Source organism: Notothenia rossii, assembly GCF_949606895.1.
Source record: "Notothenia rossii genome assembly, chromosome: 9".
Classification (NCBI taxonomy): domain Eukaryota; kingdom Metazoa; phylum Chordata; class Actinopteri; order Perciformes; family Nototheniidae; genus Notothenia; species Notothenia rossii.
The window spans coordinates 37650144-37665431 of record NC_136907.1 but is presented as its reverse complement, the minus strand read 5'-3'; the positions used below and the strand labels follow the sequence as shown (position 1 = coordinate 37665431).

At 42.7% G+C, this 15288-nt stretch overlaps 1 protein-coding gene across 1 annotated transcript; it reads right to left on the bottom strand.

Annotated features, from left to right (window-relative positions):
* Positions 1-2690: 2690 nt before the first annotated feature.
* LOC307019230 (uncharacterized protein) lies at positions 2691-7903 on the bottom strand. Its single transcript, XM_079649938.1, has 2 exons — positions 4415-7903; positions 2691-4257 (listed from the first exon to the last, which is right to left on the bottom strand). The coding sequence occupies exons 1-2, from the start codon at positions 7699-7701 to the stop codon at positions 3129-3131; spliced, it is 4416 nt and encodes a 1471-aa protein (XP_079506064.1). The 5' UTR covers positions 7702-7903; the 3' UTR covers positions 2691-3128.
* Positions 7904-15288: the final 7385 nt, after the last annotated feature.

Genomic DNA, 15288 nt, shown 5'->3' with positions numbered 1-15288 from the left:
AGTCCAGATCATTGGGTGCAATGATAAAGACTGCATTGAACACTGAGTGGATGGCGACAGAATCACCTTTTCTGTGGCGATCAATAGACCAGACAATGTGGAGGATTGGAAACAACAGCCAGGAACGAGGACTATTGGAGAAGCAAGAATTGGACAGAGATCATGGCCAAGAACACACAAACCATCCGGACACAGAAGAAATGCTAATGCAGGTGCCTACACATCTTTGGACCACCGGAGACTACGATGTTGGATTAGTGAATCATGAAGTCTCAGTGGAGCTGGTGGAAAATTACAAACCATGTTGGCGGCCGCAATACAAATTGAAGCTAGAACAAATAGATGGAATAGGAAACACCATTCAAGGATTGTTGCAGGTTGGAGTAATCAGGCACACCGGCTCAAATTGGAATACTCCCATCTTGCCGGTACCAAAAGCTGGAAACAAGGGATGGAGAATGGTCCATGATCTGAGAGAAGTCAACAATGTCACTAAAACTGCTAATATTCCTGTTCCCGATCCACATGTAGCATTACAAAATCTGAATCCAGGTCACAAATATTTCACAGTGATAGATCTAGCTAATGCATTCTTTTGCTTACCATTAGATCCAAAAGTCCAGGATATATTTGCTTTTACTTACCAAAGACAGCGATATACTTATCGGATGCCACAGGGTTACAAGGATAGCCCAGGACTATTTAACAGTGCTTTGAAACAAGACCTCAGTGCATTGCAACTACCGGAGTGAGTAATTTTGATACAGTATGTTGATGATTTGCTTCTAGCCGGGCCAGATGCAGCAACATGTCTGACTGTGACACAACAATTGCTAATCCTACTGGCCAAAGTGGGCTATAAGGTGAAGAAAGAAAAAACACAGATCGCAAGGAGAACAGTTACATTCCTGGGAAGGATGATTTCCTCAAACAGTCTAACTCTGACACCAGCACAACGGACTTCCATCCTCTCCCAACCAAAGCCCAAAACAGTGCAACAAATGCTTGCGTTCCTGGGCCTGACGGGTTACAGTAGGACGTACATACCTGACTATGTGGATTTGACACAACCACTGAGACACATAATTGCAGAAGCAGGAAACAAATCTAAAAGCCACTCTCGAGTGGATATTGTTGGCCGAAGAAGCTTTCACGAAGACGAAGCAAGCCCTGAGTCAAGCGGCACACCTTTCCACTCCGGATTATGATGATGATTTTTGCCTTGATGTTTCTGAATCAGGTGGAGTAGTCAATGGAGTCCTGTTTCAGAAAAAAGGGGGAGTGAGACAGGTACTGATGTACCATAGCTCAAAGCTAGACAATATAGAACTGGGCCAGACAGGATGTGCAAGACACCTAGCTGCACTAGCAAAAGTCATTGAGAAAACTGCACATGTGGTAATGTGCCACCCATTGAAAGTAAACACAGCCCATGGAGTAGTAGCATTCATAAATTCAGAGGCATTCACATTTTCCCCAATCAGGAAAATCAAGATTCAGACCAGTCTGTTGAAACCACACATAACATACCAAAGTGGTTTAACAAACATGTCTACAGGACTGAGCACGGAAGAGCACACACCCCATGACTGTCAGTTCGTCTCCCAAAAGGATCTCAAGATAAGATCAGATTTAGAAACAGATTCTCTGGACCAACCAGACTTCACTCTCTACAGTGACGGCTGCTGTTACAAGGGAGATGACGGGAATGTGGCCTCCTATGCAGTAGTCCGGCAGGAGGGAGAAAATGTACAAACCATAGAAGCAGAAATCATCCCCCAACCTGCTTCGGCCCAACTGGCAGAAGTAGTGGCACTCACCAAAGCCTTGGAGCATGCAGAGGGACAACGAGTCAACATCTATACAAATTCAGCATATGCCTATGGAGCAGTGCATATAGACGGACCACAGTGGATCAGAAGAGGGTTCCTAACATCTGCTAAGACACCAGTAAAACATGCCGAAGCTCTAAAACTCCTGCTGACATCTTTACTGTTGCCCGCAAAAGTGGCAGTAAGGAAATGCAAAGGACATCAAATATTGAACAATGCAATATCCAGAGGAAATGATGCAGCAGACAAGGCAGCAAAGAAGGCAGGAGGGTACAGCAAGCAAATGATATGTACAAAGGCTAATAGTCAAGAGGAGTTAACCACTGAACACATCAAAGACATGCAGAAATATGCTGGAGTGTATGAACAGAATCAATGGAGTCAGAAGGGAGCAAAGGAAGTAGATGGCCTGTGGAGAGCCCACGACGGCCGTTTAGTCGCACCTGCAAAGTTATGCCACCTGCTAATAGAACAATCACATGGTCCCACTCATGTAGGCAAAGCAAGAACAACAAAAGACATTGAACAACAGTGGTGGCATCCCTACATGAAGGACATGGTTGAAAACTTCGTTAATGACTGTGACACGTGCAATGCATTCAATATAAAAAAGCCATATAAGTGCCCAATGGGAAGATATCCATAGTCTGGCAGCCAAGGCCCTAACCTCGTTTTGGTTGTTAAAGTTTTTTTTATTGCTGATTATTAATCACTTATATGTATATAATGATACCCAATTGGGTGTGGAGTTCTCACCTTTGGGGAAATTGAGATAATTGAGAAAATCCAAGATGGCCGCCACCGAACGCTTAAAATCCAGATTTGTTAATATCTCCATGACTATAGAAGGGACAATAATGACCAATATGTCGTTTTATATGTTTTCAGATACAAGGAATCAGATGAAACCATCATTGTAATGATACAAACAACATAAAACTTGTTTTTTGCAATATGCGACAAAAATTGAATATAATATTTGATGTTCTGAATGGCATATAATTCGGCAAGTAGTCGACATGCATCTGGCACATATAATTCAAAATAGCAGTTTCTGTGATATACATCTATATATTTTGCAGTTCGTCTTCACATAAAAATGAGACACAAACGGTCCCATCCAATCATTAATACATGCATAGTTATGTAACCTTTATGTTTAACTGCTACAATATATTTCAAACATATACATTTATGCATGTAATACAAGTGCGGGTAGACATAGTAACATATATATATTATAGAACATATGATACAGACATAATAACAAGCTTAGTATGTTACGATTGTTGGGTTTCAGTCGTCTGCATCGTCCACAACATCTTGGTGATCATTCTGGCAAGTACCTCCACCCTGGCAAGAACAGAACTCAGTACACGCCATACTTGCTTTTTTGCAACTACACCGTTGTGTACTGCATGGATTTTGGCTGTGGCATGTGCACTTGATGAGAGATAGCAGCTCTGGTGGGACAAGCGGGGTGTTAACAGGCACCATAGTTGGTACAAGTGCTCCGGATGCGACGTCGCGTGACCATCCATGAGCAGTGGGGTCAATTGCTGCTGGGCAGGCTTCCAGAGAACGTCGCCAAACACCAACTTGAAGATGCGCTCTGGCTACATTTGCTTTAAATGCCTCGGCAGTCGGTGGAAGTGAGCAGAGTTTTGGAGCTGTGGCTTTGCTTCTACCAATCTTTGAGGACCATGCTTTTTGTCGTGCTTCTGTGAGAGACTTGCAATTGGGCTGACCGTAACATGCCAACATGAACTTTGTTGATTGGTCTATTACATCTGTAACCTCTGATTCCATGTTGCCCACCAAATCAAGTTTATATTTGCCGGTTCTTAGAGCCTTGAGTGCAACTGCCTTGCCGATACCGAAGTAAGACGCGACTGTGTCACAGCCTGTTAGACCGTGAGCAGCCAGTAAATCAGGGATGATGCTCTTGTGTTTTTCCACTGCGGCGTTGACATCCAAAACAGTTCGGCCATGGATTGGGGAAACCATCAGAACATGCGAGGTTATCTTGCCCAGGTGGCAGAAGTGCAACAAGAGAACAAAGATGTCTGTGTCATCTGCAACTACCAGGACAGTGCCAGTCTGCACACGTGATACCTGTTGTATGATCAGGGTATCACCCTCCTCCTGTGTAGTGGTCATGTCTGGCCGTTTGTTCATTTGTCCACCTTCGATCTCAAGTGGCACCGGATCACTGCCAGTGACAACCAGTTTATGAGTTTGGAAGTCTATTTTGTGCGATACTATGTCCTCGACAATCAGGTCAATTAATTGCGCTTTATTGGAAGTGACGGTGAGCACAACTTTTTGTGGTGGTAGTCGGGCTGTGCAACGCAGCGTGTAGGTTCTACTGGCTCCTTTGTCGCGTCCGCGGCGTGTCGACTCCTTCGTACTACCCTCAATGTATCTGAAATATCAATACAATCGAATCATTAACATCGGGTCAATGCGAATATTTCATAACTGCAAACATACATGTATGTGTACTGATGTTGTGAATTTTGATCAATATAGCTAGTGTTATGCTAGACTCTAAAGCAATATGTATTTAATACATTGCCTACCTGTCAAAGACTAGATAGACATCACTGGTCGTCAAGTGTGTGCGCAGATACTTTCGGAACAGGTCGAGGTAGTCTTGTACAGTTCCAGATGTTGGCCATGGCACTACCCAAAGGATAGCACATCCATCGAGGAATGTTGTGTGCACATCCTGTTCTGCGAGCCTTCGTGATACGTCTACCTTTAGGGCGTTTTTAAGGTTTGATTTTGTTTTAGCATCTCTCATGTTTCCTTGCTGATCGAACATAGCTGTTGGAACAGGCGCCAGTTCATGACACATGAGTGTGTCTGTGTCTAGATCCCGTGAACTACGTTGCAAGCCCATGGCCCGTGCATATATGACCTCTGTGTCAAACACGTTCGTGTCTCCTACTTTAATGTGTTTACGAGACAATGACATGGTGGTAACTAGTTTGGGTATGGTGGCATGGAATCCTGCAGGCCAGCTCTCCTCAAACGACTGCATCTGGGTATGACCTATTGCTGCTGCAGTGTCCACATTGATTGATTGGTGGGTCAAAATTTGTCCGGTAACAATATTCAGTAAGCCTTTGGGATGCTTGGGATCGAGTGGATCTGTACATAGTTCAAGTTTGTCACGCAGAGCTTGTCTGTCTTTAAGATCACCCTTGATTCTTCCTGGTGTTTCTTCCTTATGCTGAGTTTGGCTCTGTGAGTGATCTCGTTCTCTCATTTCGCTCAAGTCACGAATCACACTGTGACATGTGTGCAAGCTATACGCCCATGTCTTGAGGGTTTCTGGTTTGAGTGTTATTCCGACGATTCCACTTTTCCCTTTGCCGTACCGCATAAAGGTTGTTTCAATGGCCATATCGCTCCAAATGCCATTGAAAAGCCCAGAGTTATGGTGCATTGTATGCTGTCCCTTCATGAATTGATCGGAAACGTTCTTGGGAAGGCCATGCATTGATCGTAGATAGTACAATGCATACCGAGCATAGTGTACATGGCCTGCAGCGAAAAACAGCGGAATCATATCTTTGACAGTTGCTAGATGCAACGGCCAATCAGCCTCCCTCTCAGCACGGATGAACTGGAGAACGAGAAACATGGGTTTGATGAGACACTCCACCCAAAGCTTTGTTGTTCTACTCTGAGAAGCGAGGTCGTCCAAGATGTCGGTAAGATCAGCCATGCATTCTAGTTGGTGATTGGTGAAGATGGACCGAAGTAGTTCCTCAACTAGCATTCTGAGAGCTCTAACATTTTGTGGGAATTTTTTGCCACTCAGCATCTTCAGAACGCCACCAAACACAGGGCTAAGTATTTCAACAATGCCTGTGTCAGCCATAAGGGTGCCAATGGAACCACAATAACTCATTAATAAGTGCATTCCACCAAGACGAAGGTGGATATTTCCAAGTTGAATCGGATTTTCCCATTGGACATGTAAAGCTATGCGATAGAGTTGCAAGTCGGCTGTGAACACCACATACTCTTGTCCGACTTTATGCGATAGTTGCTGTGCTTTCTTCATTGCTGCCATCATTGTTGACGGATATGCTGGCGGCATGTCTATCAGAGGTAGATATACAATGTTGGTTTTTGGCTTGAGGGTGTGACCTTGCTCTCGACACAACCGGGTGTTGTAACCATTGAACTCTGGGCAGCCTACCCGTGTAACGACATCATTGAAAAATGCAAAGTCATTCTCGGCTGCTCTTTTCCGTGATACATCCATCATCACTTGGAGTTCTGATGAAAGTGAAGCAGTAGGTATGCTGGGCATCTCTGGTTTCTTTTGCCCATAGTATACAACAAATGAGTCGTTGTCGTCTGGTATTGGTTGGCACACTTCTTCCTTTTTGATTCGCCTGATGGTGTCAGGTCCTTGTACGTCTTCATAATGTGTTGATGGTTGCATGATAATCATGGCTAGAGAATGTGTGGATGCCTTGCCATTGGGGGTCGAAATATCTGTGTCGAAATTATCGGACACCACCTGCACCAAGCCTTGCTGTGCATCAGATATTCCTTGCTCAGTGAGATCATGTGCTACCGCAAGTGCAGCGGACTTCTTGAAACGCTGGATTTCATCGTAGCTGCATGTAACACGATAGTCATACATATGAGTCAGTAATTCCTTGGAGTCGCGCATCAATATGCCCAGTGCTACTTGAAGATCTGTTGCTCGATTAGTTACAATGCTTGTAATGATGTTTCCAATCAGCAGAGCTGGCAATGATGTTTCCAATTTGGGAGAAATAGCTGTCAGCAGATCTTGCAAAGTGTCTGAAACCGACTGGCTGGCTATATGTTTATCAATGTGTTTGTTGTATGAAGACTTATCGTGCTCCACGGCCTTGCATTCTCGCACAACTTGTTTGCTGACTTTGGCAATACTTCGTGAGATGTCATCCTCTTCATCATCTTTCACTAGTTTGAGCGTTTTGGCAGTATTTTCTGTGAATGTGACTATGCTTGCAAAGCCTGGGGCGGATAGGACAAGAAGTTCACTGCCAAAATGCTGCCGCAGCTCTTCGAGAAGTCTTCGCCTACTAAGTGTCCTGCCAGAGTTGCTTGAGTATTCATGGAATAATTCGAGTGAGTTCCATATCCGATGTTTGTCAGCTTTCAGCTCCTTCAAAGTATGATCCAGGCCTATGTCAATGATCGCTCCAGTTGCTTGTTCAAGGTGATCATGTTGTGATAGATATTTGTTGGTGAAAAAGCGACTCATACAATCTCTGTGATAGCGTGCCTCCACTGCATGCAAGTCACTCAACGCACCTTGCACTCGATGCCTGACATCATTGGCCCAACTGTCTGCCCTGGAATCGCATTTCTCAAGTAAATACACCTTATATGGCTCTCCACTATGCTCCGAATGAGTAGAACGACAGAGGTACGCAGGTCGCCATCGTTCTGGATGTCGTTCATTCTTGTTTAGTTCACATAGCTGCCCGCAATACAGACAGTGGTGCATAAAGTCAAAGACGCTTGACGAACGGCGAAGGCGTTTTGTAGACGGTCCGGCTTCTTCATCAGTGTCAGCTTTCAAATATTTTGCCAAATTAGTTTTTGATGTGTACCGTGAAACACAATTTTTGTGATAGAACACACTCAGGTCTGGATCGGTGCTGAACTGAGTTTCCAGCTCAGTGAACAAACTGTCTTTGTACGTCTGGCTTGCTTGTATGATTGAGATTATCCGGGACGATCCGGCACTTTTAGAACATGGCTGCCTGTCATCACATTGGTCTCCGTATTTCGACTTGAATATGCACTGTTCATCCATCACTTCTGCAAAGAGACAAAGAACTATCATTACAATAATGGTTTCATCTGATTCCTTGTATCTGAAAACATATAAAACGACATATTGGTCATTATTGTCCCTTCTATAGTCATGGAGATATTAACACATCTGGATTTTAAGCGTTCGGTGGCGGCCATCTTGGATTTTCTCGATTTTCTCAATTTCCCCAAAGGTGAGAACTCCACACCCACCTGGATATCATTATATACATATAAATGATTAATAATCAGCAATAAAAAAAACTTTAACAGTCAAAACGAGGCTAGGCCAAATAATCCACTTTGGCTGCCGGACTACCAGTCCCAGAAGCCCCATTCAAAGACATTTGTATTGATTATACAGACATGGGAGCAGACAATGTGGCCAGAGGGTTTAGATATATGTTAGTAATGATAGATCGTTATACGAGATGGATTGAAGCCATTCCCTGCAAAAAAGAAGACGCAAAGACAGTCATAAAATGGCTCAAAACAGAACTCGTACCCCGTTATGGAGTGCCAAGGATAATAAGATCAGACAATGGTTCACATTTTACAAGCAAACACTTGGAGGAAGTTGAGTTATATTTCGGTATAATTCATAAGTTTGGGTCAGCATACCACCCACAATCTCAGGGTATAGTAGAAAGAGCAAATAGAACATTAAAGGGGAAAATAGCAAAAGTCATTTTTGGCACAAACATGAAATGGGTAGATGCTTTGCCTCTGGCACTCATGTCAATGAGATCTTCTGAGGGTGCTAAAACACATCTTTCACCCCATGAGTTGTTAACTGGTCGGCCAATGCCTGGGCCTCCTAGAGAAGGAGGGACTGGCCCAGTTTTAGACATCAGACAAATAGAAGTGGATGAACATGTCAGGGCTCTGAGTAATATTATCCAAGTCTTGTCTACACAGGTTCAGAGAACTGCAGAAACACCAGACGAGACACCAGAAGAGACTCCTGTACGGCCGGGTGACTGGGTGAGGTTGAAAGTTCACAAAAGAAAGTGGGCTGAACCCAGGTGGACGGGTCCGTGGGAAGTAGTTGAAAGAACTTCACACGCTCTCCGGATAAAAGTCAAAAAAGGAGCAAATTGGCACCACCTGACACATTGTCGCCCTGCACCGGCACCTTCCAGAAAGCTCTCGGAAGTTAGTACTGATTTGGCAGAACTGGAACAAAACAAATAACAAATCAAGATATATTAAGATAGAAACAGCTCAAAAGACGAATTGTCTTTAGGTTTTGTAGATTGAATACTAAAACGGAATAACCATTCTTGTTTTAGATCTGAGACCTATTTATTCTACCATTCAAAAAAGAGTCCAATATTTTTGTTTTCTTTTTTTCTATATATTTTCTTTTTGCTTTCATTATTTAAAAAAAAAAAACTCTGGAACTGATATAACCATGGGTAAAATTGATGAAGTGCCATTCAAGAAGTCAGAACAATTAAGGGGCACCAAAGGGATAAGAATAGTAATATCATTGTTAGCTCTGTTCATCACAATTGGCATTTTCCTGGTTGGGAAGGGGATACAGCATCATGAAGAACCCAAATCCATTCTTGCACTCGTAGAAAATGCCAATATCACTAATGAAACTTCAACTGTGTTTGAGAGACTTCCATTTATCCCCAGAGCCAAAAGAACAGCGGAGAGACAGAAGGAAGGGTTAGAAATACTCATCCCCAGAGGTGAAGCGGTTACGGTCAGTCTTGATGTGTGTGATGTGGTTGTATGTGGAGAGCTGCGAGACAAAACAGGCCATGACGTTTATGGGTGCATTCATGCTTGGGGACGGCCAGATGATAATTCATGGTGTCCCAGTTCAGAGAAGGTATATTGGAGTGCTAGGGCAGAAGGAAATAACAATCCCCCTGGGTTGACGTTTAGGTCTCAGCTATCTTTTTCCAAAGGTCGCCATAGTGGAGGCATGAACAAACACAATCCAATAATAATTGCTTTTAAAAGCGCACTCACTCCCCATTTCAAGAAAAAGGGAGACGTCACTGCATTCCATTTATTGATGGGGATAGAAGTTCCAGGAAATGACCCAATGGGATCAATTTTAGTGAAAATAATTGACCCACCAGCTGATATAATTCCTGATCTCGCCCCAATATATACTGAATCCCCTTTTAAACGAGAACCAGAAATACCCCCTGCTAAATCTGTGAACAATCCATTGGTCACCTATCTGAGTACGACCTCTATAAAGAAAGTCATAGCAGTAGAAACAGGATACGAGGACACAAATTCCTGGTTAGACTGGGTTGTTTATTCTGTTAAGCAGAGCAAGATGGCGGACTGTCTGGCTTGTGCGGCTGCCTGACCAAGTTTGGGAACAGTGCCATTTCCATTTAACGCCCACAATAACCCAAGAGAACAGCTCTGTATGTACAAACTCTATGGGAAAAAATCCCCAGCAGATTGTGTCGACATTGCACAAAAGTATCCAGTGGTAAAAATGAATGACATTCCACCTGATTTCACATCTTACGAGGGACTTTATGATTGCATCACAAGGGACTACCTAAAAGGTATAGAAGTAGGAACTCTTAAGTGGTGCAATTCTACAACGATTTTAACCAAGCAGGATTTTCTCCCAGGTATAGCCATGCCCATCAGGCAGTATCCCAGAACAGATGTGTGGTGGTATTATGGTACTAAAACCCTGTTCTCAGTTTTACCACGGGATTGGACAGGGACCTGTTCTCTGGTACAGCTAGTGATGCCTTTTTATGCAGTACCAATGACGGCCGAGCAACTGATAAACATGGCGGTCCAACCCAAAGCAACTAGAGCCAAAAGGTCAGTCCATAGAGGGAGTTTTGATTCCACTGTGTACATTGACAACATAGGGGTGCCCAGGGGAGTCCCAGATGAGTTTAAAGCTAGAAACCAGATCTTAGCAGGGTTGGAATCAATTTTTCTTTGGCCCACCATAAATAAGAACGTGGATTAACTATATCTACTACAATCAGCAGAGGTTCATAAATGACTCCAAGGATGCGATGAAGGGACTAAGTGAACAACTGGACAAGACCAGCCAGATGTCTTTGCAGAACAGAGTGGCCCTAGATATGTTGTTGGCAGAAAAAGGGGGAGTATGCAAAATGTTTGGAACATTATGTTGTACTTTCATCCCAAACAATACCTCCCCTGATGGATCAGTAACCAAGGCTCTGAAAGGACTCACTACTTTGAGCATGGAGTTAGCAGACAACAGTGGGATAGAGAAGAACCCCCTCGAGGATTTCTTGGATGGTTGGCGGGGGAAGTACAAGGGTTTTTTACTAAATGGACTGATCTCTGTCTCAGGTGTGATCGTAATATTGGCACTGTGTAGTTGTTGTTTCTCAACCTGCATCCGCGCTTGTGCAAACCGACTGATTAATGGGGCCCTCAACCAGGAATATGCTAGGGGTCAATATCAAATGGGGGGGCAGTTTCCAATGTTAGTAGAACAGGACGATCCACCCCCGTATACAGATGTTGATGAAAATGATGAGTTAGTTTGAATGATGTTAAATGATATGGATGTTCAGAGATGAGATTGTTCGATGAATGTCCAGCCGATGTGATTCTTTAAATGATATCATATGAAGAAGTGAGCAAAATGAAACCATGGAACCAATCCATTTCAATTTATTTTATACTATTCCAAGATAGTGTATTTTTTATTTTTCAATTTATTTTATACTATTCCAAGATAGTGTATTTTTATTTTCAATTTATTTTATACTATTCCAAGATAGTATATTTTTATTTTTCCAATTTATTTTACACTACAACCAGATGGTCTATTTTATTTGACTTTACTATTTTATGCTATTCTAATATGGTGGATCTCATGTTGTAAAAATCATTGCTATTCTAAAATGGTTTGTTTCTTTTCACTTTGTAAAAACAAGTGCCTTAACACTGAGCGTGGTATGAGAACGGTTTCTGTGAAAGGAGGGAGGAAGAAATGTTCTGATACCAAGCCATTGCTGCTATTTTGAAGAATGATATTGAATGTAAACACTAGAAGTTATGCACAAGGGAAAACTTTTATGTTTGAACACAGACAAGAATTTATTTTGTATTTTTGTAAAGCCGGCTGTAAAACCATTCCAATTGATTGTATGTTTGTTAATATGAGATATGTAATATGCAAAGTTCAGATGAAGAACTCATTGATTTCAGTATTATGCACACTTTTTAGGTGTGTAAGGAGGGACTGTTAGAAATTAAAAATCAATGTTTTAATGGGGAAATGTAGTTTAAACATGCCGTCAGTTTTAATGCTCTTTTATACTGAAAAACCAGAAATTCTTGTGCACAAGCAGTTAAGCTTTTATTCTGAAAATCCTTCATCTACGGTTAGCATTTAGCATGTGGCTAATATACAATTTCCTAAAGAGGTGAATTTAGTAGCGAAATGATATGGAGTGGTGCAAACCGAAGCCTACTGATTTAACACTACAACTATAGATGTCGAGATACTACCATGCTGAATATTAAATGAAGGTACAGTTTATTTGAATACATTATTGTTTACAGACGAGAGTAGCATGTGACAACATCCGGAATGACCGGAAACCAAACGAGCCGAGAAGTATTTTTTAGAGTATTGATTACAGCGTTTAGAATGTGTTAAATGAAAAGTGATGAAAGAGAATATGAGGAGAAAAGGCGTGTTAAGCATATATTGAATGTGAAAAGAACCAATCCTCTGTTTAAATGCAACAACGGACATTGGAGACGAGGCGAGCCGGCAGGCGGGGAGGAGCCAGCAGAGGATATATAACAGCACCGGAGGAGAGATCCATCTCTTCTCTTCCCTAACGAGGAGCGGATCACAGCTGCTTGTCTGACTGAACAATATCATGCTTGTGACCAACCTGCGCCTTTTTTAATTAAAGTACCCAATTGAACTTTCACAGAGACTCCATTTAGTCTCCTTTTAAAGCTTCTCTCCTGGACGGGAGAATAACGAACACAGTTTACAATCGCTAGCCATGGCTCTTTCCCCACCCTCGGGTGCTATTTCCTGCTCTAACTGTCTCATGTTTGGTTACTTCCCTACCTCCTTTACTGGTACCGATACATGTGTTAAATGTAGTATAGTTGTTAGGTTGGAGGTGGGAATCATAGCCATAGAAGCCCAGCTCCGCATCTTAGAAAATAACTCAGCTACAGTAAAGCCCATGTTAGCCGGTGCGGACCGGCAAAAGGTAGCTCCTCTTAGCCGTCCCCCGGCAACTCCCGAGCAGCAGGGAGATTGGGTAACTGTTCAGAAGGGGCATAACGCGAAACCCGCAGGTCCCCACCAACCCGTTCACTTATCTAACAGATATTCCCCACTCAGCGAGACACCCGCTGAGAAGCCAACTCTGGTTATTGGTAGCTCTATTATGAGACACGTGAATTTAGAGACCGAAGCCTCCACAGTCACATGCATTCCGGGGGCCAGAGCGGGCGATGTTGAGGCGCATCTTAGACTGCTGGCTAAAAATAAACGTAAATACAGTAGGATTGTTATTCACGTCGGTGGTAATGATGTTCGTTTACGCCAATCAGAATGCACCAAACTTAATGTGGCGTCGGTGTGTAGTTATGCTAAAACAATGTCAGACACCGTAATCTTCTCTGGTCCCCTCCCCAATCTGATCAATGATGACATGTATAGCCGCATGTCATCATTTCAGCGCTTCATTTCTTGGTGGTGCCCAGCAAACAATGTGGGCTTCGTAAATAATTTGACAGCCTTCTGGGGAAAACCTGGTCTGATTAAGAGAGACGGCATTCATCCTACTTTGGAAGGTGCAAATCTAATTTCGGCAAACATTTCAGGGCTTTGTGTACTTAATCCATGACAAACTGGAGTTGAGACCAGGAGGCAGAGTCGCAGTCTTACACGCTTCTCTGCGCTCTCTCCTAGGCAGTCATCCATAGGAATCCCGAACCCAATAAAATACCCAATATTAACGGTGTGTGTGTCTGCCCAAGGACAATTTAAGGTAAAACCTAATAGAGGTGTCATACATAATAACCTAATAAAAGTAAATGTAACAACTACTACAGTGCAACAAAACAGGAAGATTAAATGTGGTCTCTTAAACATAAGATCTCTAGCATCTAAAGCAGGGGTGGCAAACTCATTTCAGTTAAGGGGCCACATACTGCCCACTTTGATCTAAAGTGGGTCGGACCAGTAACATCATAGCATAATAACCCACAGGCCGTACATAACGACAATATTTCTGTTTAAGTGCAAATAAGTAGCTACAAGTACATTCGGAAAATGTCCACATGTAATGAGACGCAAAACGTTATGAACAAACTGAAATGTACTGTATTAAGACAAACAAGTGCAATTTCAAGTGCTACACACATGTTCTTTACAACAGATCACAGTTTCCACCTGAACTGACTCACCACAAAATACAAATAAAAACGTGGGAGCTATTAAGTGAGGAGTTTGAGTTACCTCCCTTGCCTTGAAAATATAGAATTTTTATATTGGCAGTGCAGCCACAGTGTCACATCAAATCAAACTATTTTTTGCCTAATGAAGCTGCTGATTGACATTATAATACACAATGTTCAGTGACAGAATAATATAACATTTTCAAATATTTCAGTAGGGTCTTATTTTCACAGAACTGATTAATTTGCTCCTGAAACTTGACATCTTTTAGCCCTCACAAGGGCAACAATATTAGGCTTAAAATCCTGACTAGCAGCCAATTTAATTATTTCATTCAGGCACTTGTGTGTGAGTCTTGAGCGCAGCTTTGTTTTAGTAATGTTCATTACAGAGAAAACCTGTTCACAAAGGTAGGTGGTCCCAAACATGCTCAAAACCTTTGCTGCCAGGGCTGTCAATTTGGGGTATCCTGGCAAAAGATACCGATAAAATGTGCCCAAGTCCGACGAGGCAAATTTGTCCTTTAAATCCTGATCACATTGTAAGTCGATTATCTCAAGTTGTATGTCGACGGGCAGATCCGCAGCCTTAACTGCAAATGGCGAGCGAAAAACTGCAAACTCTGTCTCAAGCTCACCAAAGACCTGAAACCGCCGCTCAAACTCCCGCAGCAATTCCGTAATTTAGTCTTTGTACTGTCTCATGTCAGCAGTAACTCCGGTCATATGCACATTTCTTAGACGAGGGAAATGAGCAGGGTCACCACTTGACAGCTGTTTCTCCCACAAAGCCAGCTTCAACTTAAATGCGCGTATGCTATCATAATATTCTGTGACAACTTTTTTGCGACCTTGCATCGTTATGTTCAGATTATTCAAGTGCTCTGAAATATCCACCATCAATGCAAGGTCCTGCAGCCATTCTGGGTTTTTTTCTCCATGAACTGTCCAATTTCCTCGCGTAGATCAGAAAAACGCTACAGTACGGCACCTCGGCTCAACCACCTTGCTTCAGTGTGATATGGTAGGCTACAGGTGATGTCTTTATCACTTAGGAGGCTATCGAACTGAGGGTGATTCAGCCCTCTGGCTCGGATGAAATTAACCGTTTGGACAACCACTTTCATGACGTGATCCATTTTTAACGACTTCCAACACAATGCCTCCTGGTGCAAAATACAGTGGAATGTCCAAAAAC